The sequence below is a fragment of the Zootoca vivipara genome, chromosome 7, assembly GCF_965207765.1.
Source record: "Zootoca vivipara chromosome 7, rZooViv2.hap1.1, whole genome shotgun sequence".
NCBI lineage: Eukaryota > Metazoa > Chordata > Lepidosauria > Squamata > Lacertidae > Zootoca > Zootoca vivipara.
This window is the reverse complement of record NC_142590.1, coordinates 55,305,989-55,333,937: the sequence shown is the minus strand read 5'-3', so window position 1 is coordinate 55,333,937 and position 27,949 is coordinate 55,305,989. Positions and strand designations below refer to the sequence as shown.

General features: G+C 44.8%; 1 protein-coding gene across 8 annotated transcripts in view; it reads right to left on the bottom strand.

The window, feature by feature from the left end:
* Positions 1-51: 51 nt before the first annotated feature.
* Positions 52-27,949, bottom strand: part of TMCC2 (transmembrane and coiled-coil domain family 2) — a 94,310-nt gene continuing 66,412 nt past the window's right edge. For 5 of the 8 annotated variants that reach the window (XR_015951097.1, XR_015951103.1, XR_015951099.1 and 2 more), the window contains 4 exons: positions 16,037-16,971; positions 5,578-5,713; positions 1,773-4,929; positions 52-1,626 (listed from right to left, as the gene is read on the bottom strand). Coding sequence is in view for 1 of the 8 variants with exons in the window: in XM_035122736.3 (XP_034978627.3) it covers positions 4,618-4,929; positions 5,578-5,713; positions 16,037-16,971 (1,383 nt within the window). In the remaining 7 variants the exon portion in view is untranslated. Of the gene's footprint in view, positions 4,930-5,577; positions 5,714-16,036; positions 16,972-21,261; positions 22,323-27,949 lie in introns of those variants that run through there. The other 3 variants (XR_015951101.1, XR_015951102.1, XM_035122736.3) reach the window with 3 other exon arrangements.

Sequence of the window (27,949 nt, the reverse complement as noted above, 5' to 3'; positions counted from 1 at the left end):
AGCTGCTGCTGCTGCTTCATTGTGCCACTGCAGGCATTAAGAATTAGGGACTTTTCTTATGCCAGTGTTTTAAAATTCTTTATTTGAAAAAAAAAAAGAATGGAAAAATATAGTGAAATGAAACCAGAGCTTCCTTTGAATGGGCTTCCCAATGGAAAATAAACATAATATCAAGGGGTAGAGGGCAGGACAAGATTCAAGCATACGTAATAAATACAGTCAAACAGTATAAGAAGAGGGTTATGCCATGGAGCGGGCTTGGGTGCCCTCTGTGACAGAAGACCACAAACCTTACCGATTCAAGCCTGTCACGAGGGCTAGAAACTTCGCACTCTAAAACCTCATGGAACCACTGGCACCCAATTCACAAGGAACACCTTTCATGCCAAACTATATGATTGCAACAATCGTGGGGAAATGCCAAAAACAATTCTCCAGTCACAAGTTCGTTGGATAAATCAAGCCCTCCTTCTGCTAGGGCAGCACTGCAAGTGACAGGGTTGCCCCATCAAGTGTCAAATGTTGCTTTAACTAATCCATTACGTTTATATGGATACGATAGGCATGGCCAATGGCATCAAACAGTCCTAAACTAATTTTGATTTAGGCTTCCAATGAAAACACAGCATGTGGCCACATGCCACACCTATTCTCGATAAGGCAGGAGGGGTGGGGCAAAGATACTATATCAGTTGAATTTAGATCAGTAAATAAATCATGCAGTCATGATTCTAAGGCCACAAAGGACTATTGCAATTGTTTGCTTCTGGTGCACACAAGCATGGGAAAATATTAACCCAGCTGTTCTTACACCAGTCAATGTTCGCAATGACTAATCAATTGATTACATCAAAACACAAGTTGTGTGTGTGTGTGTGTGTGTGTGTGTAACCCATGAGCATAAATAGGCTAGTAATAAAAACAATCAAGGATAACAAAAGTCCTAGCTGACTATGCTCTCCTCTTGATCTGCAAAGCCTGCATGGGAACCCTCACCTAGCCCCATTTATATGTTTTAGAAGCTGTGCACAACAGCATCCTCTTTAGCTCTCCACTGCAAGACGAACCTGCTGCAGCAAGATGCATCTCTTATCCATTACTTGGTGACAGGGTCAGGGTCAGGAATAGTGCAAGGTCAGAACTAAAGAGGAAAGCACAAATCCTGCACCTCAGTTACACTTTCACTGTGGATTTTGGCCAAAACCTGTTTCATTTTATATTCTGGAACAGTTTTTTTGTTTCTTATTGAACGCTCTTTTCCAACTCATACAACATTCATCCTGACATCATTAAATAAATTATCCATGCACATTGCACTAGAAAACCAGCTCCTCCGATAACTGGGCAGGGAAGGCAAGGTGATTTTCTGACTCATGAAAATATACAAAATAAATAGATGTATACAAGAAAAGTTGAGAGCCTTCACATCTCCTGGGGTTATTAAAGGCAGATTACAAATGTTACTTACATATGATGGAATTTTGACATCAGAGGCTTCCTTAGCAAAGAGGGGGATACATTCCAGAGGTTATGCCTCAAGCCACCATTCCATTTTAGGTACCAGGGAGAGTAACATGTAGGCTCTCAAAAGCCAAGATCAGGTGCTTGGGTAGGAAAACCTGTCACCTAGACCAGTGTTTCTCAACCAGTGTGCCTCCAGATGTTCTGGGACTACAACTCCCATCATTCCTGACCACTGGTCTTGCTAGCTAGGGATGATGGGAGTTGTAGTCCCAAAACATCTGGAGGCACACTGGTTGAGAAACACTGACCTAGACTATGATTATGCCTTATGGACAGTATCCTCAAACAGAGAAACAAAAAAATATATATATATAATGTTTCATGTAACAATGAGCAGATCTGCAGGCAGAACCAGAATAAAGGGAGTAGATAACCACTCTGCCAGGCTATTTTGCATTTAACAGTCATAAGGAGGAAAATTTCAGCAGATGAAGCTTTTCTTGTTGTAGTGTCACTGGGGTGGGAGCTGACCTGCCAAAATTCTCTCTTCTTGTCCTGTACTGTAATTGACAGCTCTTGGATCCGAAGATCTTACACCACAGCCATTGGCCATAGATGAAAGCATCATAAAGTGCATATCCTCATGGGTTTGAGCAATATCAGAAGATATCAGATATTGTATCGTAACGAAGCACATTCCTTTTCTCTTTCTACAAAACCGTTTGGCATCCGCCCAAAGTTCTCACCGAAGCAAAACTTGCACAAGCTTGACCTTAATCACATCTAAGGCTAAATTTACACATGCAACAGAATGAGGTGGTGAAGTCCTGCGAAGTACAGCAGGTTGTATAACTTAGGCTGCAGGTGAATCATGTTTTTGAAAACCCTATGTAAAAATGACTCTTGCAAGCAGAAACCTAGCAAGGCATAGAAGGGAGCCTCTTCTAGACAGCCTTCTGTCTGCTACCCTGAGTTTCTGCTTTCAGGAATGTTGTTTTTAACATAAACAAGCAATCAAAAATATAACCCTACACTTAGACACACCACCCATGCCACTGAATTGAAAAGAGGCCATTCCACCACCTTAAGACTCTGCCATTTCACTTTGCGACACATATAAATCAAGCTTGAGTTTTGTACTGAAAACCTCAATTCTGGCCTATTGCTTACACACTATCTTTACTGAATTGGGGGTGGGGTGGGGCATCCTCTGTGGCACTTTTGAATCCAGCCTACAGCCTCTCCTTTCCCCACCCCCATTATTTTTCAATTAGTCTTAGAAGTTTTTTTTTTTTAAAAAAAATTACCTCCACATGCAACTGAGACTCCCCCCCCAAAAGCCTAATTGCCATGTGTGGGGTATTTGTGGGAGGTGACAACTGGGGAGTGAAGGCTTAAATCCTACTCTCTCTGTCCTCCCCCCATAGATTTTTTTTGTGTGGAAGGAGGGCAGGGTGAGAGAGGAGAGAAAAGGGAGTGAGAGAGAAGGTGGAGTCTATGTATGTAGGGGGAGTGTGGATGAAAGAGAGGAAGTGTGGGGTAAATGGGGGATTGATAGAGGGCAAGTAGGTGCAAACGTGGGGGGGGTGACTGCAGGCCCAACTAGAGTTGTCATGCAGGCACTGACAGTTTACCTTGGGGAGGGAGAGCGTCTCTACCCGTGACACACAGCTTCCCTTAAACAACCACCTGAATTCAACTTACAATAAGCTTCTCTTTTGCCAGCAACAGCAATTATATTTTTTGCGAATATTATATTAATAACTCCTCACCCAGATCATTTCATCTCAAACCTTTTAAAATGTGCTTTAAAACGCGCAATACAGTTTTGCTGTAAAATAAAATGCTTCGGGCAACAGCAGGTGTGAATAGATCAGTTGAAATAAACATGGCAGAAATACGTCAGGAGCTTAAGAGCAGAAGTGATCAGTTAGTTGCTTTTTCTTCTTTTGTGAGGAAACCTCCACTAAGGGCATGATACTGCATACAATGGTTGCCTCTTTGTCTGCTTTAAAGAAACTACAATAATGTACTATTAATAGAATCGCTTCAATATGAAGATGGAGGGTTGTCTCTTGGAGCAAGTAATGAGCAAAATTTCTACTGGTGAAATTTGATGAAGCATTGCCAAATTCAAATAGAGACTCACTAATTTTGCATGGACTATTCAACCATGTTAAAACCACGTTCTATTTTCTCTAGGTACCCAGGAGATGTGAAGGCAGCTGAATTTTCACACAATAGTCGATTTAGAAAAAGGAACCCATCTGTAAATCAATAAATTAACACACACACACACACACACACTTGCAAAGATTGTAAGATTCGCAGGTGCACAGTCAGAATTTCTCATTTAGTCCCTGAAGATATCAAACAAAAGCAAAAATAAATAAATAAAACAAAGCCAACCAAAAATGCTGAACTTGCACCAGTGGTAGATTCTTTCCCCCCTTTGATCTTGTCTCCACTGGGCAAAACCGAACAGGTGAAACAACCCGGCCAAATCCATGATCACATCAAGTCCATCATAAGAAAGATGCCCAGGTGTGCTTCTGGCACATCAGCTGTTCTGCAGGAATGGGACTTGGATAAACTGGTATGATATGTACATCATTCTGCTCCATGAATTCTGTGCATGTTTCTAAGGGGCATCAGTTTTAAGAAAAAGAAAAAAGTACATCTTCAGTGTTGAACCGTTGTCTTCATATGTAGAAATAAGCCTTTTATCATCCTTCTCAGGTGGAAAAACACCCTGCCAAAAACGCTCTCTGGAGACTGGCGTTCTGCAGCTCTGCACACAAAGCTTTGCAATCGCCCTCACTTCCTTTGTTTGCTTTGAAAGAAAAGGCTAAGGTGTTGCCGCTAAAGATTCTTCCGGACTTCATTTGCTTTCCCACAATCCCTTGCAAAGGCATCCTGGAGGAGTGACTTATTCAGCCTCTCACAAGCTCAGATGCAGCGACACTCCCTACGGCTGAGAGATGGTGTTGGACGTGAATAAAGTTGGCTGTGCAGGGGAAGAGCGAGTGAGGATTACATACTCTGTATAGACAAAGGAACTGAGTTGGAAGGTCTCCTCGTTCTCTCTCTCTCTGTCTACATGAAAAAAAACCCAAAACACCCTGCAGCCCCGATATCTGGCTGCCAGGAGAATCAGCTAGGGAGCAGCACGTGTTCCAGAAGATAAGTGATGGAGTCCCAGTGCTTCCAGAGGAGGAAGAGAAAAAGCACTAGCAGGGTGGTGCTCAGGAGACGCATGCGGGTCTTCATCAAGGGCGTGATGAAACTGGCAATGGTGGAGACAAAGACCAGCAGCACAGCCATCAAGGCCAATATAACGTTGATGAATTTGCCTAGCAGGGCCCGAGCATTGGCATTCTCCACCCCTTCCAGCTGAACCACCTGTTGCTGCTGCTGCTGAAGTTCCAGCTTGGTAACACGAGTCAGGCAGGATTCCACAGCCTCCTGCAGGGGAAAGAGAAAAATGACCAGTGTTAGCTTAGCTGAGGGATGAGGGATCACAGCTGTGTTAGAGGATCTGTACTGCATGCTGAGAGTACCAGCTTCAATCCCAGACATGTCCAGGAAGCTGATGAGGTGAAAGATCCTCTCTTCTGAGATCCTGGAGAAGGGCTATGAGTTGGAGCAAACAATAACTAGCCTAGATGGACATACAGTGTGACTTATTATATGGAAGATTCCAAGGTTCCTATGAAAGCTGTGGCACACCTACTGAGCTTGAGCCCTTCTACGATCTAGGGACAAGAGGGAACGGATTGCAGACTCGCAATCTAAAGCTAAGATCCATAGACAAATTCTCAGTTCTTCAGATGCAAGTCTCATTCCTCTTCTCCTGCATCTTTTCAGTTCTCTAGTCTTATCAGTGCCAAACATCCATGCTTAGAGAATGATCTGAAGGAATATACCACAATTCTAAGGTTGCAGGTCTGGTCTTGAGCTCTGCCTGTAGAGCAGATCACCTAGGATTTGTATTTATATGTAAGCCATCCTATGTTTTGGGGAGGGAGACTGAATATGTGGAAATAATAAATACCCAATAGGGAGGGGAAGATGTGAGGCCAGCTGTACAAGCATCCCTATGCATTCCCATACCTGAATGTCTCTGGCCCTCTCATAGGACTGGTAAGCCACCTTCTCCTCCATGCTGGCCAGCTCCTGTTTGAGATTGGTCATCTCATTCTGGTGGAGCTCCGTCAGGTCATTCAGCTGCTCTTCCAAGCGTTCATATCTGTGTAGCGGGAGAGGGAGAAACACATGCAGTGGGTGAGAATTTGGAGCTGGAGAAGTCAGGGAAGCTCATTGTATTCAGGTGTGGGGATGAGCTTTGGGGGCTCATAATGCTGGTGTCAAAGAAAATGTGAACTTTTCAAATCCTTTAGTTTTTCCTCTGGCTCAGATTTCCTTAATCTCCTACACCAATGCTTCCCAAGTCCCGAACTCCCCTCTCCCCTCAAGACTCACCAGCTAGAATTAGCAGAGGCATCCAGGAAGTAGGAACGAGGGATCTCTGTCTATTCCTCTCCTGTGTAGCAAGGACAGCAGTGCTACATCTCTCATGGACCATCAAACCTTTCAAGTTCCAGAGAGATAGGCGAGAAGAGACAAAGCTCGCTTCTCCCATTTTCTCATGTGTCACTGCTATGGGCTGATAAATCCTCAAGGAGAAGGGGAAGGGAAGGATGTTCTGAGTTCATTGGCGATGAATTTGCCAATGCTAATGAAAACACCAGCCCACAATCAATACCCAACTTTAACTTTCCTTGGAGCTGAACCACCATTTAAGAACACCGACAGCTAACTAAATAATATCCTGCTTTTCAGCCTTGATAGGTTCACAAAGATGATTAGAATGCACATAGAAATAGAGTAACGTATTTTTCGCTCCATAAGACACACTTTTTTTCCTGCTAAAAAGTAAGGGGAAATGTATGTGCGTCTTATGGAGCAAATGCATGTTATGGAGCAATTCCCCCCCCCCCCAAAAAAATTTCTGTTGCATGGGATTTTTCAACTGTTCTTATATGTTCTTTCGATGCTGATTTCATATCTGAAGTCAGTTTTGTTTTGTAATCTCTAGGTTTTTTTGCAATTAATGTTTTTTACTTTTCACCGTAATCTTCGTTTTTTGCAATGCAAGAATTCAATTTTTTATTAAACACATAGCCAAAGTAGTACAATATGATTATAAATGTGAGTGACTTATATAGCATTGAACATGACATGTATAGCATTGAAAATGACATGTATATCTATGTACAGTTGAAGGTATGCAAAAAAAAAAATGTATTCCCTTGGGATACAGTATATACAAGCTGCTGTTATTCAGGTAAGAATTTGTGCTTGTATTTGAGGAGGGTGTGATTCAGAATATATTTTTTCTTGTTTTCCTGCTCTAAAAAATTAGGTGCGTCTTATGGTCAGGTGTGTCTTATGGAACGAAAAATACAGTATGTATGCCAGAGTCTTTCTGTCCTTGGCAGCTGATATAACAATCCATGTTCCAGTCTCCTCCCTCTTGAGTAAAAAGCCAGCAGGAGATATAGATGGTCTCAAGGGATGGCGGAAGGTAATGCCAGTCCACAGAAGCAGCCGCTCTAGGGGGCACTCTACATGACGAAAGCATTTAATGGTATATTTTCTCTACTTTCCAAGAGACCGGATTTCGTCTTCTATCCCTATGAAACATCCCTGCCTTGTTCCTTCAGGATGTTGCTATATCCTTGACAGTCAAGCAGAATAGAAAGGGAAGTGTAATTTAACTGTGAACAGTTAAACCACTGTGGAAGCAAACTCACTGCAACCCAATTATAGCCCATTTCCTGGGACTGTCTGAGGTCAGATTTGTACAATGTTGGTTGGCCAACCCTTGTGTTAGATCAGAAAACAGCCTCCACAGAGCAAAGCTGTGCCCCAAGATGACTGGCTGTCATCTGTACAAGCAGGAGCAGCTGGCAGGGAAAGTAGGGCAGAGTTGCCTACCCAATGCCACTTACCTCTATCACTTACCCTAGTGGGGGAAGTAGGCAGTGGGCAACTCAGTGTGGGCGCAGAAGCAGGTGCATCAGATTGGCTCAGCTGCTGTGCCTGCAATGGGCTCCTCACTGCCTCGTCTTCCCCTCTACTGGGAGCCAATAGGGATACATGGCACTGGCAATCTTCCTCCTCCTCCACTTAAATTTTAAGTGCAAAAACAACAACAACGGGGGTGGGGTGGGGTGGTGGTCCTTTAGCAAGTAAAAAGGAACCTTCTGACACTTTATGTGTTATGGCATCAACCTTTGTAGACTGGAACATATATGTCTACATGGATTCAGAGGAAAGAAAATGTAAACAGTAGCATCAAATGGACAGGAAACATTAAAATGCACTCTTGACAATTCTATATATAAAGCTTAAATGAATAAGCACAGTGATATCTGGCCACTCAAAATAGGAGGGAACTGAAAACAACAGATAAATGTGTTTGTGGGAGGGGGCATTACTGGTTCATGTTTCTTCTTCTTCTTGATTTTATCATGTATTTTGTACTCTTATGTTGTACTTTTATGTTGTGAACTACCCTGAGATCTGTGGATGAAGGGTGATATACAAATTAAATAAATAACAACAACAACACAATCATCTTTGATGCCACAGGCTGGTTGCTTTTGGTGCAACAGACCACCATGGCTACTATCCAAACAAACTTTTAACTGGATAACGATGCAAATTGCTTAAAGAAATATCACGATTAAGGCTGCATTCCTAAGACTCTTATTAGGGAGTAAGCTTCACTGAATGCAGGTGGGACTTGCTTCCAAAAAATAAGGATTATGCTGTCTAATTCCCAGTTACTCTAGAATTTTTTGGGAAATCAGGTAGTAGAAATAAACCTATGGACAGGACCAGCCCTGCCATTAGGTAAAGTTAGGTGGTGTCATCAGATGCTGGGGCAGCAGCCCACATCGTTTCTCCCCATTGCTTAAGCTAGCTTGCCCTGCACCTGGCCTAAGCTAGTAGCTAGTGGTAGAGGATGTATTCCAGGCATAGGCAATCTCGGCCCGCCAGATGTTTAGGGACTACAACTCCCATCATCCCTGACCACTGGTCCTGTTAGCTAGGGATGATGGGAGTTGTAGTCCCAAAACATCTGGAGGGCTGAGTTTGCCTAAGCCTGGTGTATTCTATCAGCAGCCAGTCCAGTACGTGGAATGTGGGAGTGGAAGATGAAGTCCTGCTCCTCACCTAAAGCAACAAAACATCTTGGGCTACCCCGGATCACCACGGAAAACCAATGCTCTCTCTATGCTTCAAAACATGTTCCCATTTCCACCGCTTAACCTTATATAGTATTTAACCAAGCCAGTGACTTGGTTATTGCACTGAAATAGAAAATAAAAGAAAAACAAACAGCAGAACTCAAAAGCAAATGGCAAGTTAAAAATAGGGGGGAAGAGGAACTGAATAAAATCATTGCATGAGCAGTTTGGCTCTTCATAATAACTTTTCTTTAGAATACTGGGCAGAAAAATGAAATACAAGTAGTCTAAAAACAAATGAGAATAATTGTAGTTGTTCCTCCCAGTCTTCTTCATGGAATTCGCTGCCATGAGAGGTGCTGACTGCCACTGACTTGGATGTCTTTAAAAGCTGACTAATGGGAACTAGTCCTGGTGAACTCCCTGTCCTTCCATCTGAAGCCATCTCTTCATGCTTTGTCACCACATGGCGGTTGTAAAGGGTCATGCTATGGGAGGGGCAACCACTTGGTGGTAGAGCACATGCTTTGTCTAGTTCCTCACATCTCCAGGATTGGAGGGGGGTGGGAGGGGCAAAGATCAGGTGGCATGGGGCATAGCTGCCAAGTTATCCCTTTTTTAAAGGGAAATTCCATTATGCTGAATAGGCTTCCTCGCGAGAAAAGGGAAAACTTGGCAGCTATGGCATGGGGTGCTGTTAGCCAGAGGAAATACTGGAATCAATGGTCAGTCTGACCTAGGGCAAGAAGGTAGCCTCCTATGTTCCTGCAACAGAGGAAGATATCGACAAGGAATTGGATTACTTTTCATAATTGGCTGTCAGACAGCTGTGAGAAGAACCAATTTGACAGTGGGTGCGCCTCTTAAGAGCTATTGTGATGATTAGGTAAAGGTAAAGGGACCCCTGACCATTAAGTCCAGTTGCGGACGGCTCTGGGGTTGCGGCGCTCATCTCGCTTTACTGGCTGAGGGAGCTGGCATTTGTCCGAAGATAGCTTCCAGGTCATGTGGCCAGCATGACTAAGCCGCTTCTGGCGAACCAGAGCAGCGCACTGGTACCTATTTATCTACTTGCATGTTGACGTGCTTTCAAACTGCTAGGTTGACAGGAGCAGGGACCAAGCAACTGGAGCTCACCCCATCGTGGGGATTTGAACTACTGATCTTCTGATCGGCAAGCCCTAGGCTCTGTGGTTTAACCCACAGCACCACCCGTGTCCCTATTGTGATGATTAAAGGTAAAGGTAAAGGGACCCCTGACCATTAGGTCCAGTCGTGACCGACTCTGGGGTTGCAGCGCTCATCTTGCATTATTGGCCGAGGGAGCCGGCGTATAGCTTCCAGGTCATGTGGCCAGCATGACAAAGCCGCTTCTGGCAAACCAGAGCAGCACATGGAAACGCCGTTTACCTTCCCGCTGTAGTGGTTCCTATTTATCTACTTGCATTTTGACGTGCTTTCGAACTGCTAGGTTGGCAGGAGCTGGGATCAAGCAACGGGAGCTCACCCCGTCACAGGGATTCGAACCGCCGACCTTCTGATCAGCAAGCCCTAGGCTCAGTGGTTTAACCACAGCGCCACCTGGGTCCCTATTGTGATGATTAAAGGTAAAGGTAAAGGGACCCCTGACCATTAGGTCCAGTCGTGACCGACTCTGGGGTTGCGCGCTCATCTCGCATTATTGGCCAAGGGAGCCGGCGTATAGCTTCCAGGTCATGTGGCCAGCATGACAAAGCCGCTTCTGGCAAACCAGAGCAGCACATGGAAACGCCGTTTACCTTCCCGCTGTAGCGGTTCCTATTTATCTACTTGCATTTTGACGTGCTTTCGAACTGCTAGGTTGGCAGGAGCTGGGACCAAGCAACGGGAGCTCACCCCATCACAGGGATTCGAACCGCTGACCTTCCGGTCAGCAAGCCCTAGGCTCAGTGGTTTAACCACAGCGCCACCTGGGTCCATATTGTGATGATTACCTCTGCTTAAATCTGCCAAAGGGCTACATGTCCTGAATGTTACGTAGATACTCACAGAACCATAACCCCATCACCTCATTTTATTGAACAGGCCATCAAAGAAGACATCAGATTGCATTGAACATTTTGTTAGGTTTATTGTCCTAAGTACAACTAAATGATTACTTGCAATGCTTTGCTCCTTAACATCTTGACCCTGTGCCCCATGCTGTATGCTTTAAAGCAGCCTTCCTCATCCAGGGGCCCTCAAAATATTTTGGACTACAACTCCTGTCATCCCCAGTTGGTGGTGGCCAAATTTCTATCAGTGGTTCTATCATTTGAGAGCAGAGGGCATCAATCCTGCACATGGTGCTTGTCACAAACAGCAACCTGCAGCTCCCCCACTCAAGATGAGACCCTTTGTAAAGGGCTTTCAGGCAGCCCCCCCCCTCTTCTTTGAGCTGCTTAAAATCAAAGGCTCAAACCAGATTGCTGGACTGCTTAAAACTGTGCAGGATGTAACCCCTGATCATCAGCTGATGAGGGGGGATTAAATCTTGCTGCTTTGGCTGCAGGAGCCTGTTCTGTCCTGGGAACAGGTGTGTGTAGTCAGTATAAGATTTAACCCTGCCTTCCCAACCATCAGTTGATGCCACCAGTGATATCAGCTGATGGGTAGATGGACATGGTTTAACCACCTGAAGCAAGGAGGACTGTTTCTAGGATTATGTGCTCTTTTATATACACATGAGTTGTCTTCAGCACCATCCAATGCATCTGGAGGGCACCAGGCTGATGCAGGCTGCTCTAAGCTGCAATCGTGTGCTGCTGGTAGAGTTTTGGTTTCCACTAAGTTTCATATAGATCAGGGGTCAGCAAGGTTTATCTTGCCTGGGCTGGATCGGTCCCACAGAGATCTTTCCATGGGCTGGATCGCGTGTGAGTGCGCATGCCCACAATTTTCAGTGTCTACGCATGCGTCGACGCGATTTTCAGCACCGCGGAGGGCGAGTCCCTGTGCCATGCTGCACCGGTTTAGCGCAGCACACGAGCGGGTGGCTCAGTTGGGGGGCAGCTCATGGGCCGGTCAAACAACCTCCACGGGCCGCTTCCGGCCCATGGGCCTTAGGTTGCTGATCCCTGATATAGATGGTTTTAATGTTGCTTTTTAGAACTGTTATTTTGTATTTAAGGTTTCAGAGTTTTTAATATTATGCTGTATATCACCCAACTCCATTAGTTATTGGGGAACTAATAAGGATTTTACTGGCCTTATTATGCCTTTGTTACTCACATTTTATTGCGTTGCTTTCTTTTGGTAAACAAAGCTGGAAATATGTTTGAAGCGTTGTATAAAAAAAAACCTTGTAACTGATAGACAGATAGATAAAGAAATAAGTCCCATGCATTTAGTGGAGTTGATTTCCTAATAAATGTCATTCAACTTTGGGGGTGGGGGGGAGATGAGGAAGAAAGTTGTGGGGCTTAAAGAAAAAATATTTCAGGTCTAACATATTTCAGAATAATTCTTTCCCTGGAAGGCATGTTTTGAACAGCAATTTCTATCAAGTGGATCGCCTATTCTATAAGAGTTACTGTAGTGTAGGTATGAGGAACCTTTGGCCCGCCAGATGTTGCTCAACTCCAGCTTCCATCAATGCCAGCAAGCAGTGCCAATGGGCAAGGGGGGTGGTTATACGTCAGCAACATCTGAAGGCCAAAGCTTCCTCACACCTGCATTAGTGGTTTATGCATTTGGTGGAAGCTGCCATTGATGAAAATGTGGCTTGGACGAAGGATTATCTCAGAACTTGTCAGGCCTGAAATCTCCCCCCCTCTCTCTCTAGCTCTCTCTCACCTGCAGTTCCTTCCTCTTTCCTCCCCACCTCTTTCCTGGTTTGGTGGTCATTATTCAATTGCAATCCAAAGGTTTTCATCAGCCCTTCATTTGGGATACATGTGGGTAAGTGGAAAACAAATGAGAAGGGTGTGTGTGTCTCTTCTGAACAAAGCCTGCCTTTGGGAACAATGAGTTTTGTTTCCATCCCTGCTGTCACTGATAAATGCCTTCCAGGATATTTTGGGATATTTTCCAGCTTCTGGGGGGGGGGACAAAAAACCCAAACGGCCGGGGTGGGGGAAGCATCAAACACCAGGGTAGGACAAAATGGACATCCAAAATAAATGAGGACACAGATAAGCACTTCAATCAAACACGCTTCTAGTGAATGCATGTGGGGAGAAGAGGGCTCGTGGTGATGAGCCCCTCCCTGACCTACATATGTTCACTAGACCAGTGTTTCTCAACCAGTGTGCCTCCAGATGTTTTGGGACTACAACTCCCATCATCCCTAGTTAGCAAGACCAGTGGTCAGGAATGATGGGAGTTGTAGTCCCAAAACATCTGGAGGCACACTGGTTGAGAAACACTGCACTAGACTAGTGTTCTTCAGCTTTGGGTCCTCAGATGTTGGGCTACAGCTCTCAGCATCCCCAGCTAACTTAGCCAATAGTCAGGGACGATGGGAGATGTAGTCTAATAAATACGAGGAACCCGCGGTTGAGGAACACTGGACTAGACTGTCTGTACAATCTCTATGCATACACAAAGGGAACACAAGTGTGGTATGGGGCCCTGCACAACCCCAAATGCATGCAGGAAAACTGTAAGCATACACTTTGTATGCACATGAAGATTGTAAGGTCCAGCGAATTGAGGTAGGATTTGCCACTGCAAACTTGCTTTCCCTGGGCACGTTCACTGTATGTACAGCTGGTTGCGTGAAAAGCACTGTACAGTGGCTCGGGTTGTGAATGTGATCCGTGTGGGAGGCACGTTCGCAACCCACGTCTGCACATCTGCGCATGCGCGGGATGCAATTCGGCGCTTCTGCGCATGCGCAAAGTGAGGTCTAGCATTTCTGCGCATGCGCGCGCACAAAAACTCAGAAGTAACCTGTTCCGGTACTTCCGGGTTCGGCGCGGAGCGCAACCCGAAAATACAAAACCTGAAGCGGCTGTAAACCAAGGTATGACTGTATTCACACTGAAGGCTTATCCACACTTACCTTTCCTCCACTCTTTCCAGGCATGGTCTGCAATCTAAAGCTTTGTGTCCAAGCACCTTTTTTCTTTTCTTTTCTTTTGCTGCAGAGCTTTCCGTGTGAAAACCTGCTCTTTAAAGCAAACATCAACCTGCGGAAAACATGAATTGATGTTTGCTCCAATTTGGCTTTAAAGAGCAGAATTTCATGGGAAAAGCTCGAGGCAAAAAAAGAAAAATTCATTGGACATGTAGTGTTAAAGTGTGGACATCTGCCTGGAAATAGTGGGGCAAAAGGTAAGTGTGATCTTCAGTAGTAGGATTGGACCAATGTGGGAAAACTGCCTGAAGATTTGTTATGGCCATCTGAGATGAGTGCATGCAGCCTTGGTTGATCCTAATAGGAAACTGGCCCTGTGAGACACTTCTCAGAAAATTAGGAGATACTTCACTGAGAAAACACTCACGGAAGCTGTGTGCTATTTATTCTATGGTGACTGGACTCTGTGGTGAGATGCCTTATACAAAGTCTGGCTATATGTCCATTTACTCCAGAATTGTCTACTCTGGATGGCAGCAGCTCACCAAGGACTCAAGGTCTTTCCCAGCTCTGCTACTTAGTAGAGATACCAGACATTGAGCCTGGGACCTTCTGCCTGCAAGGCAAGTGCTCATTCACTGACCTACACCATCTCCCCAAAAGTCCAACCAGCCTCCTTCTCCTCTCCATGCCCCCAGCACAGTTGTCTGGGCTTTGAACCAGAGACCTCTGACACTGAGGAAGAGCCATACCCCTAGACCAGGGGTGCAGAATGAGTGGTTCCATAGATGTTGCTCGAGTACCTTTCTCGTCATCCCTGGCCATTGGGCTAAGGTGGCTGGAACTAATGGGAGCTGGAGTCCGGCAACATCTGGGAGGACCACAGTTTCTCCACCCCCACCCTAACCAACCCTAGACATGAGAGCTGGTTGGGACTATAAGAAGCCTGCAAGAGACATATGCTCCCCACATCTGTGAGAACCATAAGCATCGCATAGCATGCAAGTGTCACCCCAGGATTGAGCCCTTGACCCTCCTCTCACACAAAAATGGAAACATAATTCTTTCCTCACTGCCTGCAATTTTAATGAAGCCCAGGGGCAAAAGAATCCTTGGGGCACGGGTCCTTATCTTTCCACCGGTGGGAGAGAAGCAAGAAGCTGGAACTGAGCATTCAACCAGGAATGCATTTCCTCTTGTGTCTTATAAATAGAAGCAGTTAATAGTGCAGTGTCTTTCTTCTTGAGGAGAACTTACAGTACAGGAAATTCCAGCAGACATCTTCAAAGCTAGTGACAGCTAGGCAGGATTTAAATCATGATTTAAATCACTAGGAAAAATGACTTATTTGAATCACTTATTTAAAATTCACACACCCCCATTTGAAATTCATACTTTTCCTGAACAAGCATGCATACTCATGGTTGCTATAGCAATTAAGGCATATTGGTTTGCAACTAAATGGGAGCCTGAATTCAACTAAAGAACATAAATCCAAAAGCACTGGCCTTCCACCGCAAAATTATTATTGGCTTAGGAAAAAAGGAGACAAATTTCTGTTAGGCTCTCTCTCTACGTAAACATGCAAGGATAACAAGCAAAATTACTTTCTTGAAGGATAACAAGTGTTATCAAATGCATATAATTGTGTTAGGTGTTATCTATTGTTGTTTTTATATGGTTTCTGGGGCTAGGTTGTTGTTTGGTTTGTGTTATCCTGTAAGTTGCCACTTTGGATTTATAAAGAGAAGTGGATAGCTATTTTTAAAAATAAAGAAATACGTACTGTTCTCAGTGGAGCTTACTTCCAGGTAATTGTGCACAGGACTGTGGCCAAAGCAAACAGAACTTTGCAGGAGAAAGGAGTAGCAGTGACTGGGGGAAATTAGGAAATGGAAAGCAAATTCCCATGCTGCATGGCTGGTTCTGATATCCCAGAATCCTGTGTGGCTGCAAATAACTGACTGGATTGAGGTCATAGGCTGAATTCCTCTCTCATTGCCATGTGCTTTGTAGCATCTCATCCCCCCTTCACTGCCACAGCCTCTTTTAAAGGGAAATTCACTGTCAATTTGTTTCTTCGCATAGGACATACTGTAAAGCTTAATTCCATTATTTGCCAGCATCTTCATCTATTGTACCCCACCTTTCAAGAGCCACCGCATAAAGACTGGCCAGCATGCCCAGTTCCACAAGTCAACAACAATTAAATATGGTGGTGAAGGGTGACAGTTTCCCACTGGGAATTAACAGGAGCACACCCAACAAGTCTTACCTATAACGCTCTTCCTGTAAGCACTGAGTCATATACGTATAATCTCGTTGCAGCTGAGCCTTGAGGTCTTCCATAGAGTCCTCAAGGTGGGACTGAATGTCCTTAATCTCCCTCAGTTCTTCTATGATGGTCTCAAAATTATAGTGGTGACTGTCCAAGGTGTTAGACTTGGGGCTGCCCAAGCCACCAGCACCCGCCCCCGAGTTGCTACCTGCTGCTGAGCCAGAAGTGCCACTGGAGCACTCATCATCACTGCCGTATTTGGGGCTAGAAACCAGAGTGGCGCTGCCACTCAGAGTCCGTGAGGCCTCCTCAGGGTGCCCATCTTCCAGCGTGTCCTTCAAGTGGGCAATGTTGTCCGCGCTGCCAAATTTGTTGCGGATCAAGCTTGCAAACTCTCGGGGTTTGGAGACCACAGCTGAGTGGGTGGCTTGAGAAAGGCCTGACAGTCCACCTTTGACACCCTCCACCACTCCGCCTCCAAAGCCACTGATGCTGGAGCGGACATTGGCCCCTACATCCTTGAGACCCTGGTGCATGTCCCGGAAGACGTCTTTGGGCTGTCGAGAGGGCCCATTTTGTTCAATCTCCTTTAGCTTTTTGTGATAATGTTCAAGCTTCTTGTGCAACTGCGCAATGGTCTGGGCTGACTTCTGGTTCTTCTTCTCAAAGACCTGTTTGATACGAGAGGCCTGCTGCTTGTCGGCGTTGTTAGCTAGCTTCAGGTACTCAGCCACATTGTCATCTCGTGCCTCTTGCTCAACCCTGATCTGCTCAGTGATCTTGAGGATCTTCTGGTGCAGGTGGTCAATGGCAGCCTTTGTCCTCTGCGGGTCTGGGTTGCCATCTGGAACGTCAAGGCAGAAGTTGCCATCAGCATCACCGTGGCTTGTATTGGAAGGCAGGCTGATTTGACTCACATCCCCTTTATCCAACTGTGGGAGAGGAGAAAGAGCATGGAAAGAGACTTGAGTTAAAATAATGCCATTCCCCGAGACAACACATGATGGCATGAGAGAGACAAATGGTGATGAACTACCAAAAACAGCTAGAAGAAAAAGATATGAGAACTCAGGTGACAGTCGCTGTATCACAGAGTTTTAACTGATCGTCTGGCTTTCAATTACCAATTCATTGGTAAAATGGATTTAAATATGCCTGCTACCAAACTCTCAATACAGATGCCATTTCGAAGTTATCTGACGGAAAGGCATATCCTGAATTCTGTCGTATTTCCCCTTTTCATGCATTTGGAAATATGGAATATAGAATACTTTTGTATTACAGCAAGACAACAGAGCCATATGGATTTTTAAGGAAGAGTAAAACTACAGTCATACCTCGGTTTAAGTACGCCTCGGTTTGAGTATTTTCAGTTTAAGTGCTCCGCAGACCTGTCTGGAACGGATTAATCCACTTTCCATTACTTTCAATGGGAAAGTTCGCTTCAGGTTAAGTTCACATCAGTTTAAGTACTCCACGGACCGTCTGGAACGGATTAATCCACTTTCCATTACTTTCAATGGGAAAGTTCGCTTCAGGTTAAGTTCACATCAGTTTAAGTACTCCACGGACCGTCTGGAACAGATTAATCCACTTCCCATTACTTTCAATGGGAAAGTTCGCTTCAGGTTAAGTTCGCTTCAGGTTAAGTACAGACTTCCGGAACCAATTATGTTTGTAAACCGAGGTACCACTGTAGTTCAAATCCCATCAGAATTATTGAAGATTCAGGTAAAAACAACAACCCATTTTTTAATTTCAGTTTGAGACTTCCACCCTCAATTGACTGTGGTTCCTATTCATGCAAGGAATGGAACAGTGGTCTTACTGTGGAATGTCTGTTATCTTTGTACACAAAATCTGGAAGCCTTAATGGGAAGCAGGGAACATTTTTCAGTCTGTAGTCTCATTCCCTTGGGAGTAATCTGTCAGGAGAGGCATGCTGCTGGTGGGCAGGGCCTGAGCCAAATCTGAGCATGGCACCCCCCCCTTTCTTCCCCTCCTTCTGCCACCCCACTTCCCTCATTTCCCCAGCATGAAATGAGGCTAAGGGCTACATGTACCCTTCTGCATGCAGGTTGTCCACCCTGCCTTAAGGGCTTTCATGGTATATTTCCACTGGCGTTGCGTTGATAAATTTGCGAATTGTGCCCTTGACTTATTTTTCCTACTCAGGGCATCAGAACAAAACAGAACTCAGGAATACTGACTCACGGCCCTTAGAGAATCAGCCTGATCATACCGCTTGAGTAAGGGAAATGAGAAAGCCAAGGCATGAGCCAAACTTTGTACTGTGTCATAAGTAGAGGTGAAAGGACCAGAGAGCACCTCGGGATATTCTTCAGGGTTTGGTTAATAATGCTCCCCAGTCTCCTGATTTTGCTCAGCAGAACTGTAACTCTGCAAGCCTTCCCCTGAGACTAGAATGACAGAAAGCTGATCATTACATATGGGCTGTAGTTAATGGGTTTTGTAAAGCCTGCTTAACATTGGCCTGATGTTCTTAGGAAGCTGCTTCAGAATCCAGGAACTCTGCCCAATTGCCAGAATAAAGCCCCCAAAGCATATTTGTCTCCCATTTGTAACAAATACCAAATACTAGCCACTCACTGAGTTTTCTATGCAAAATATTATGCAGATTGAAGTGGTGCATCAGTGGCATGGGATCTGCAGTTTGGAGATGGCAAAAGTTTAATGTATTCTGTAGACTCTGCGTAACTAATTTTCATGCTGCTTTCCTGGAAGAGCCTCTGGTGCCCATGAACCCTTGTCACTAGACTACAATGAAAGAAAGGCTTTCAATGTAGAGGAAGTGGAGACTTAACTCGTAAATGTTTTGTCCACAACAGCAGTCCCAGCCATCCCAGATTTGTTCCTACAGAGAAATGCAATGTCTGGTTTGCCAGATCAGATGTATATACAGTCCAGTATACCTGAAGGAACGTCTCCACCCTCATTGTTCAGCCCAGACACTGAGGTCCTCCTCCAAGGGTCTTCTGCTGGTTCCCTCACTGCAAGAAGGGAAGCTACAGGGAACCAGGCAGAGGGGCTTCTTGGTAGTGGCACTCGCACTGTGGAACACCCTCCCTTCAGATGTCAAGGAGATAAAGAACTATACAACTTTTAGAAGACATCTGAAGGCAGCCCTGTATTGGAAGGTTTTTATTGCTTGATGTTTTGTTGTTGTTGTTGTTTAGTCGTTTAGTTGTGTCCGACTCTTCGTGACCCCATGGACCAGAGCACTCCTGTCTTACACTGCCTCCCGCAGTTTGGTCAGACTCATGTTGGTAGCTTCGAGAACATTTTTAAAAAATGTTTTATATATTCTTATATATATATATATATAGAGAGAGAGAGAGAGAGAGAGAGAGGACGTGGGTGGCATTGGGGGTTAAACCACAGAGCCTCTAGGGCTTGCCAATCAGAAGGTCAGAGGTTTGAATCCCTATGATGGGGTGAGCTCCCGTTGCTCGGTCCCTGCTCCTGCCAACCTAGCAGTTCGAAAGTACACTAAAGTGCAAGTAGATAAATAGGTACCGCTCTGGAGGGAAGGTAAACGGCATTTCCGTGCACTGCTCTGGTTCTCCACATGACCCAGAACCCTTATGCCAGCTTCCTCGGCCATTAAAGCGAGATGAGTGCCGCAACCCCAGAGTCGTCCACGGTCAGGGGTCCCCTTACCTTTATATATTCTGTAAGCCGCCCAGAGTGGCTGGGGAAACCCAGCCAGATGGGTGGGGTATAAATAATAAAATTCTTACTATTATTATTATAGCCATTATCATGGGAACACAACAGATGCGTCTCATGACACCTTAAAGAATAACAAAGTTATTACGACATAATAAATGAGATTATATTATACATACATATTTGCTTTTCTTAAATAAATTATATATACAAGCACACACAGAGAGGATTAAACAACAACTATGAATGGATAGGCACTGCCTAATATACTTCTACAGACTACAAGTCTCCCTTTCCATATGATATAATACTGTGTAGTAGTACCTTGCAGGAGTACCTTAAAAAATGAGGCAATGTTAGGAGTCGTATTACACAAGGTACTAGACATAACAGAATAGAACAAAGTTCTACTCCCCTTGCTTCCAGTCAAAATATTCTTTGAAACGTGTAATTTCACCAGAACTAAAAGTGGAAGTTGTTAGTAACACCCACCAAAAGCATTTTCAGACAAGTTGCTTTAAGTGGGAAAACAGAACCCCAATTTTTAGCATTCCTACTTGGAATATCAGTATTAGAATGATGTTGCAGCTGGGTGTGTGCATAGCTGTCAAGTTTTCCCTTTTCTCGCGAGGAAGCCTATTCAGCATAAGGGAATTTCCCTTAAAAAAGGGAGACCTTCACAGCTATGGGTGTGTGTTAGTTTTCCATAAAATGGGAGGCACTATCTCAGGCATCCCCAAACTGCGGCCCTCCAGATGTTTTGGCCTACAACTCCCATGATCCCTAGCTAACAGGACCAGTGGTCGGGGAAGATGGGAATTGTAGTCCAAAACATCTGGAGGGCCGAAGTTTGGGGATGCCTGCACTATCTTAAAATACCTGTCCAAGGTCACAGTATCTGGACCATTGCAGATCCCCACTCCTCTACCCTGTTTCCCCTATTTTAAGACGTAGTCATAAAATAAGCCATAGCAGGATTTTTAAGCATTCAAGGAATATAAGCCATACCCCAAAAATAAGACATAGCGATAGGCGCAGCAGCAATGCCGGCCGCGGCAGGAGGAAAAAAATAAGACATCCCCTGAAAATAAGCCATAGTGTGCTTTTTGAGGAAAAATAAATATAAGACAGTGTCTTATTTTCGGAGAAACACGCTATTGGTGCTGGGAAAGCAAGGAGGTGGTTAATTAAGGACGGTGCCAGGTCTTGGACTCAGCTTAAGGGGCCCATTTATCATCCATGCAGCTGGTCGGCTGCCCAATTTTCCTTGGTACTGGCTCTAGCCACAACCCTGTTTCCTTACTTCTAAACCAATGACTTATACACTGATTTTATTGTGTATTCATCACGAGGTTAGCCTTCCTATCTCCCTGTATTAATCCCGCTTTCATGCAGGAGTGAAATAGCTCTTCAGCTAGTGTTGAAGTTCCAGCTCAAAACTTATAAAAGCTAAAAATCCTGTTGATTCTACAGAGGTATCTCAATCAGCTGTGCCCCAAGAAAGGCCGGTTGCACCAACCATTGTACCATACCTTCCAGTGTTCATCCGGTTCCAGCACTCTCTTCTTTCTCATAGTAGTCTAAGCTTCACTGCTGAGCAAAGGAAGATCCTTGGCAAAGGAAAAACCATGAGGGAAGCACCAACAAAGCTATCCAAAACTACCGGAGTCTTACCCAGGCTACTGTTATCTTTCTGCTTCAGACATCCTACTGATCTGTTTTGCTGGGTGACAGAGGCAAGCAGGCGGGGAAAACACAACCCACACACAACATCATTCAGAGCAGCCACAAACTTGCCTCAACCTTATAAGATCAGCACTTTTAAAAAAACAACAACAAGAAGGAACTGCAGACTTTACAAACACTGACCGATGGCCTATTCTTAGCTCCTGTGCTGCTCTGGGGGCTTTTCAGGACCCGGAACACAGTGAGGAGTTTCTCCTTCTCTCTTATCGACTCACAGGAATTGAACTGAAACCTTCAAGATATAGATTCTTTTTAAAAAAAGAAGAAGAAGAACTGTTCTGTGTACGGTCAAGATAAAAGCAAGCCTGATGAAGCTGAAAGAGGGAACCACGTCAATTTATTAGAGAAGTTGCCAAACTTCTGTTTCCATGAAGTGTGCAATTATTGCAAAGACCACGTCACTCAGTTCCCCCTTTTTTTTAAGTAAGGGAGGACATAACCCATGTAGAGATGGGGAAACCACTACTAGGAAACAACAGAGGAGGAACAAACCCAAGGCACCACTTTGGGATGTATTCTAGAAAATAGTTCTTAGACATGGTAGTAAGTATGTCTGTAGAAAATTTACCAACAGGAGCTTTCTTTAGGGTTAACTGTCGGAAGCTGAATGGTCAGCTGTTGATATAAAGTAAGGAACCTGCAACCCTTTAGATGCTGCTGGACTCCAACTCCCGTCTTCACTGAATGTTGGCCACGCTGACTGAGCCCGACAGTCCAACAGTGTATGAAATATCACAGGCTCCCCACCCATTGTAAACTTATCCAGCCTCACGCCAAAATTAAGAGCGAGTACAACTTCCATTCAGGGACCCAGGTGGCTCTGTGGGTTAAACCACTGAGCCTAGGGCTTGCTGATCAGAAGGTCAGTGGTTCGAATCCCTGTGACGGGGTGAGCTCCCGTTGCTCGGTCCCTGCTCCTGCCAACCTAGCAGTTCGAAAGCACGTCAAAATGCAAGTAGATAAATAGGAACCGCTACAGCGGGAAGGTAAACGGTGTTTCCGTGTGCTGCTCTGGTTCGCCAGAAGTGGCTTTGTCATGCTGGCCACATGACCTGGAAACTATACGACGGCTCCCTCGGCCAATAATGCGAGATGAGTGCGCAACCCCAGAGTCGGTCACGACTGGACCTAATGGTCAGGGGTCCCTTTACCTTTACCTTTACAACTTCCATTCAACTCAATTAGACATATATAAGTAAAACTATTTATCTATCATCAGCTAAGGTAGGGACATCAAACAGGGACATCAAACAGGAGATTGGATATCCCGACATTTGTGGAGATGGGTCTTGGATCATGAGGAGATTATCGGTATTGTGGGAAAGGCTCTTTTAACTCTTTCCCAATGTTGTCATTTCCCCTATTTAAATGCCCCTCGGCATCCTCAAAGCTGGTATTAGAGCTACAGTGGGAAGAAAGAGAGACATGATGTGGGTACCTTCTTCCCCTTTTCCACTTTAGAACTACTAGCAGCTTCATGAATGGTTATTTTTGATGGGGGGGAAGGGTAGATGGAAAACAGTTAATCATCTCCTTCCCTAATGTTGCTGTTCCAATCAGTATCAGAATTTGCAGCATCTTTTAAAATGGGGAGCAAAAGAGGTCTGATCATGGCTCTCCTGCATCATGTCTGTTTTGGCCTTCAAAAGCCACAGCAATGCTGACAGGCTGTCTTGGGAATCAGACTTGCACAAGAGGTAATTTCAAATTCCAAGGCCAAGATAGGCTTTTTGTTTATGTTTTAAGGAACCTGTGTTGTCAGCCTCTTCCTGATTTTATGCTAAACTCCTTTATAGAAGAAGCTGAAAATAGAACATAGGTAAGTATGATTCAAGGAGATAGAGATAGGGGAAAGCATTTGCTGTCCCCAAAGGTCTACTCGATCAATTATATCAGATTCCCAAATAGCCAACACCAACTGTGCAGATACAATAGAAGGAAGTGTGGCAATGTAACAATCAAAACTCCTAATTATCGAAAATGAACCTGTCCCTCTGTGGCACAACTACTTACATAACTTTCCTGGAACACAAGAAACATGTTTCTAATCCCAGGCCTGTGCCAAGGTCAGGTTCAGAATTATTAGTGAAACTAGGTGTCACAGTGGCCGGCGTGGGCTACTTCAGAGTAACGACTCTACACAGCTCTGCATTTTATCTTTTTATTGGTGCTGCGTATTTACAGTGCTAAAGGCAATGCTATTTACAGGAACACATCTTATCCGCTTGAATCAGAACCTCCGAATAGCGTTTGGCGCGTTTTTCTCCAACATAATAACTTGGGGAGACCCATCCTCTTCCCCCTACGTTTTCTGCGCAATTCCGGAGTTGGGGGGACAGGTCTGTCCCCCTTTCTTTCCCCTTCCTGTCTCACCTGGGACGCTGGCTCCGCTACCCTGTCTGAGCCTCGGACCCCACTTCCTGCTTCCCCACTTGAGACGGAGCTTTCCCTGCTTTCCCCTGCGCTCGGGGATGGGCTGGAACTCAGGAGGGGAGGGACTTCGCGATATCCCTTGTCCCTCACACTAGGCTTTAGGAATTAGAAATACAGGCAACCCACAGTTTCCATGGGGGTTGCATTCAGGCTCATTGTGTGTGACGGTGGAGCGTGTCCTGCCACACTCCATTCCACCCTCAACCCAACCTATTTTCTTGCCTCTTCTGGGTTCACGGTGATGTGTGCATGTGCACCATCACACGAGCTTTGAACGCGTGCAAAATGGTTATTGCCTCTACTGTACACCACCTCTTCCCACGTCCAGTCCAACTGACTTTAACCCAGTTGTAGCATGCGTGACAGAGACCAGACTGTGTCAAAACAAAACCAGGTACACTCTTTTGAACAGTTGGTATCCATCCACTGATAACATCTCATTCAGGCTATTGCAACTCACTGTATCTGCAGCAGCACAATTGTTCACTGGGGTGAGTCATACAAAGCATCTAAACACCAGTTCTGGAACAACTACATTTCTGAGCAAAATGTTAAGTGCTAATTTTAACCTACAAACCCCTGAATGTCTTAGGACCAGGGTACCAAAAGGACTGTTTCTCTACCTTGAATCTGCCAAGTCATTAAGACCAACCTCAGAGACCCTGCTCCACATCCCCTTGCCATATAAAGTAAGGCAGGAGGTGACCAGAGACAGAGCCTTCCAGTTGCTGTGCTTCATTATTAAAGGAACTCCCTTCTTAGAGAGACTCAACCTTGGACTCTCTCTATTTTCTTTATGGCACTAGGGGAAACCTGCCTTATTTGTCCTGTTTTATGAATTTTTAATTGACCAACTAGCTGCTATCATTCATGTGTGTGTGTGTGTGTGTGTGTGTGTGTGTGTGTGTAAAGGTAAAGGGACCCCTGACCATTAGGTCCAGTCGTGACCGACTCTAGGGTTGCGCGCTCATCTTGCATTATTGGCCGAGAGAGCCGGCATAAAGCTTCCAGGTCATGTGGCCAGCATGACAAAGCCGCTTCTGGTAAACCAGAGCAGCACATGGAAACACCGTTAACCTTCCCGCTGTAGCGGCTCCTATTTATCTGCTTGCATTTTGACGTGCTTTCGAACTGCTAGGTTGGCAGGAGCTGGGACCAAGCAACGGGAGCTCACCCCGTCACAGGGATTCGAACCGCTGACCTTCTGATCGGCAAGCCCTAGGCTCAGTGGTTTAACCCACAGCGCCACCTGGGTCCCATATATATATGGGTTGTATTCAACCAAGTCCTACTTAGGGTAGACCAATTAAAATTAATAAAGCTATGTTAGTCATGGTCATTAACTTCAGTAGATCTATTTAGAGTAGGACTAGCACTGAATATCACCATGGTGGAATTCAGTACTATGCTATTAAAACATTCTGTCTGTGCAAGCATAACAGCTTATCAGATGGAACAATCCCCTTCACCCCTCACACATTGTTCTGGAGTTCTCTCGACACCCCCTCAAGGCCAATTTTGGGGGCATGCAGGGGGATCAGGAGGGAGACCCTGTTGTGGAAGTACAAATCCTTGCATAGGGTTTCTGTTGATGGGGTTCAGTGTGGGGTAGTGGTCAAAATGACAGACCAAGTCACTAGGATCTGGGAGACCAGGGTTCAAATCTGGGTGACCTTGGGCCAGACACTGCCTCTCAGCCTAACCTGGAAGCTACAAAGTCTGGAAGCTACAAGTACGCAGAGCTGCTCCATAAAATAGCAAGCCTTCAAGACTAGCAGGGGTCTAATGCCCCAACTGCACACCTATTCTCCCCTTGCATGAAGCACCAAAGAAGGTGAGTGGCAGAACAGGAGGTTTATCACATGCCACCTTCTCCAAGGGCACACCCACGCTGTACACTTAAAGCACTCTTATAGCACTTTAACAGAATCCTGGAAACTGTGGCTAGTTAAGGGTGGTGTGAATTATAACTCTGTGTGGGGTCTCCTGACAACTTTCAGCACCTTCAACAAGCTATGGACTCTTTTGCAGGAAGCCACAATTGTTGAAAGAGGTTTCTCCAAAGTTTTTTTGCCCAAGGGCGTCAAAACCCAAGATATAAAATGGAGGTTCCCCATCAAGTGTCAACTTTGCCGGCAAAATATGTGAAACATCAATGCAGGGTGGAACTACATGTTACACTTTTGTTTTACAAAATGCAAGCAATGAAACTGCCATTTAAACGGACAGGGGGAAATTTTCCAAATCCTTTCCCACTGAGGCTATTTTCCTGCCCCAAATCCCCACTCTCCACTGTTTTTACTCCTACTGTGCAAATGATAGGAAATTATCTTTTTTCATAGCAGGGATAAAAGCAGCTAGGGACCGGGGAAGATCTTTGATGGGGGAATTACCTGACAGAAAAGAGTTAAGAAACCGCTAGCCTTTTGTGATGGTCTTCTATTTCATTTTTTTTTAACCCAATCCCCAAAATGATTCACAGAACTGCATGTCATAGTGACCACAGCATTCCTATTAAGAGAGGACCAAATTCTGGGTTAGCATAGCAACCAGCACAATGTGCTTTTTTATATTGTGTTACAGAGTATAAAAGTTACCTCAGAAGAAAGAGAATGCTATCAACATAGGAAAGAGGGAGAATGTAATTGTTTGAATGAAGGAAGAGCATGGCTGACCAAGTGCTTTGAATATCAATACACAAATTAGTGACAAGACCTTGGAAACAGCCAAAAATACATTTCCCTTGCCTACTATATAGACAAAAGTCCCACAGGGAGGTTATATGCTTCCTCAATTAATGCGCACAAAAGAAGCAATTTCCTCAGCCTGACTGGATAATGATATTGAAGGGGCACAGAATGTCTGAAATCTCAGCAGGAGCCTTGTGTGATCCTGGAGCAAGCCATCTCTGAGAGAAGGGTTGCGCTCAAAAGGCAGGCAGCGTGACAAGACGAGGCAAGCAATCTTGCTGACAGTAGCAGTGAGGTCATAGTGCCTGAGGAAAACCAAGCCAACTTGCGTGATTGACTGAAACAGAGGCAATTTTCAGAGTCTGTTGCAGAATAAACAATAACAATGGGTTGCACCCAACATTGATTCCACTCAAAGAAGATGCACTGAACCAAATGAACACAGCCAACTTAGGTCGGTTAATTTCATTGGATATACTCTAAGTAGCACTAGCATTGGACACAACCCAGAGTGTCTCGTGGCACCTTATGAATCAAAAAATTTTCATTATGTAATATGCTTCCATGCACTAGAGCAGTATTTCCCAAAACTTCTCCCACCCCAGACCATTTGAAAAGTTGCTGCAGGTCTTGGCAGACTGCTGAAAGATTTTTCTGCCCCTTGTTGAAACTGTAATGCTCCGTTAGACATGACATGATTTTAATTGTATTTTTTAGTACTGCCTTTATTTCTTATATATTTCATTTGATTGTATTACAGGCGAATTTCACAGAATTTAGACTGTAATATGAATACCAACATATGAGAAATAAAAGCAATAAAGTACAATTAAAAAGCAATATAAATATTTAATACAGTAGATGTGCCTTATCCCATCTTCAGCAATAAATCCATGGACACTTCACAGACCACTTGAATCAAGCTTGTAAACCATGGGTGGGGACTGAGGCTGAGCATAGATGAAACAATTGGGGTTTAAGAGGAAAAAGGTGGAGCAGAGGCTGCAGAAAACAAATGGAGCGAGAAATGGAATGAAGAAGGGGAAGCATGGAATAAGAGAGAAAAGGGGTTTAGAAGGAGATAGTTCAGAGGGGAAAAGAAGTGGAAAGGAAGAAAAACAAAGAAGCAATATGAAATCCTAAGGTGAAAAGAGTGACATGAGATTGTGCATGTGTGTATAGTTGCATGGAACATATAGATGTTTGGGAGAAGGGTTGGTGGGTTGCCCATAACTTTTTTGTGTGGTGGTGGGGACTGGCTGCCGCTGCCATTAAACACCATGAGGTGGAAAGCTGCAGAGTGCTTTACTTTGGAGGAGGAGGAGAGCTTCAGCCAGCCTTCAGTGCAGAG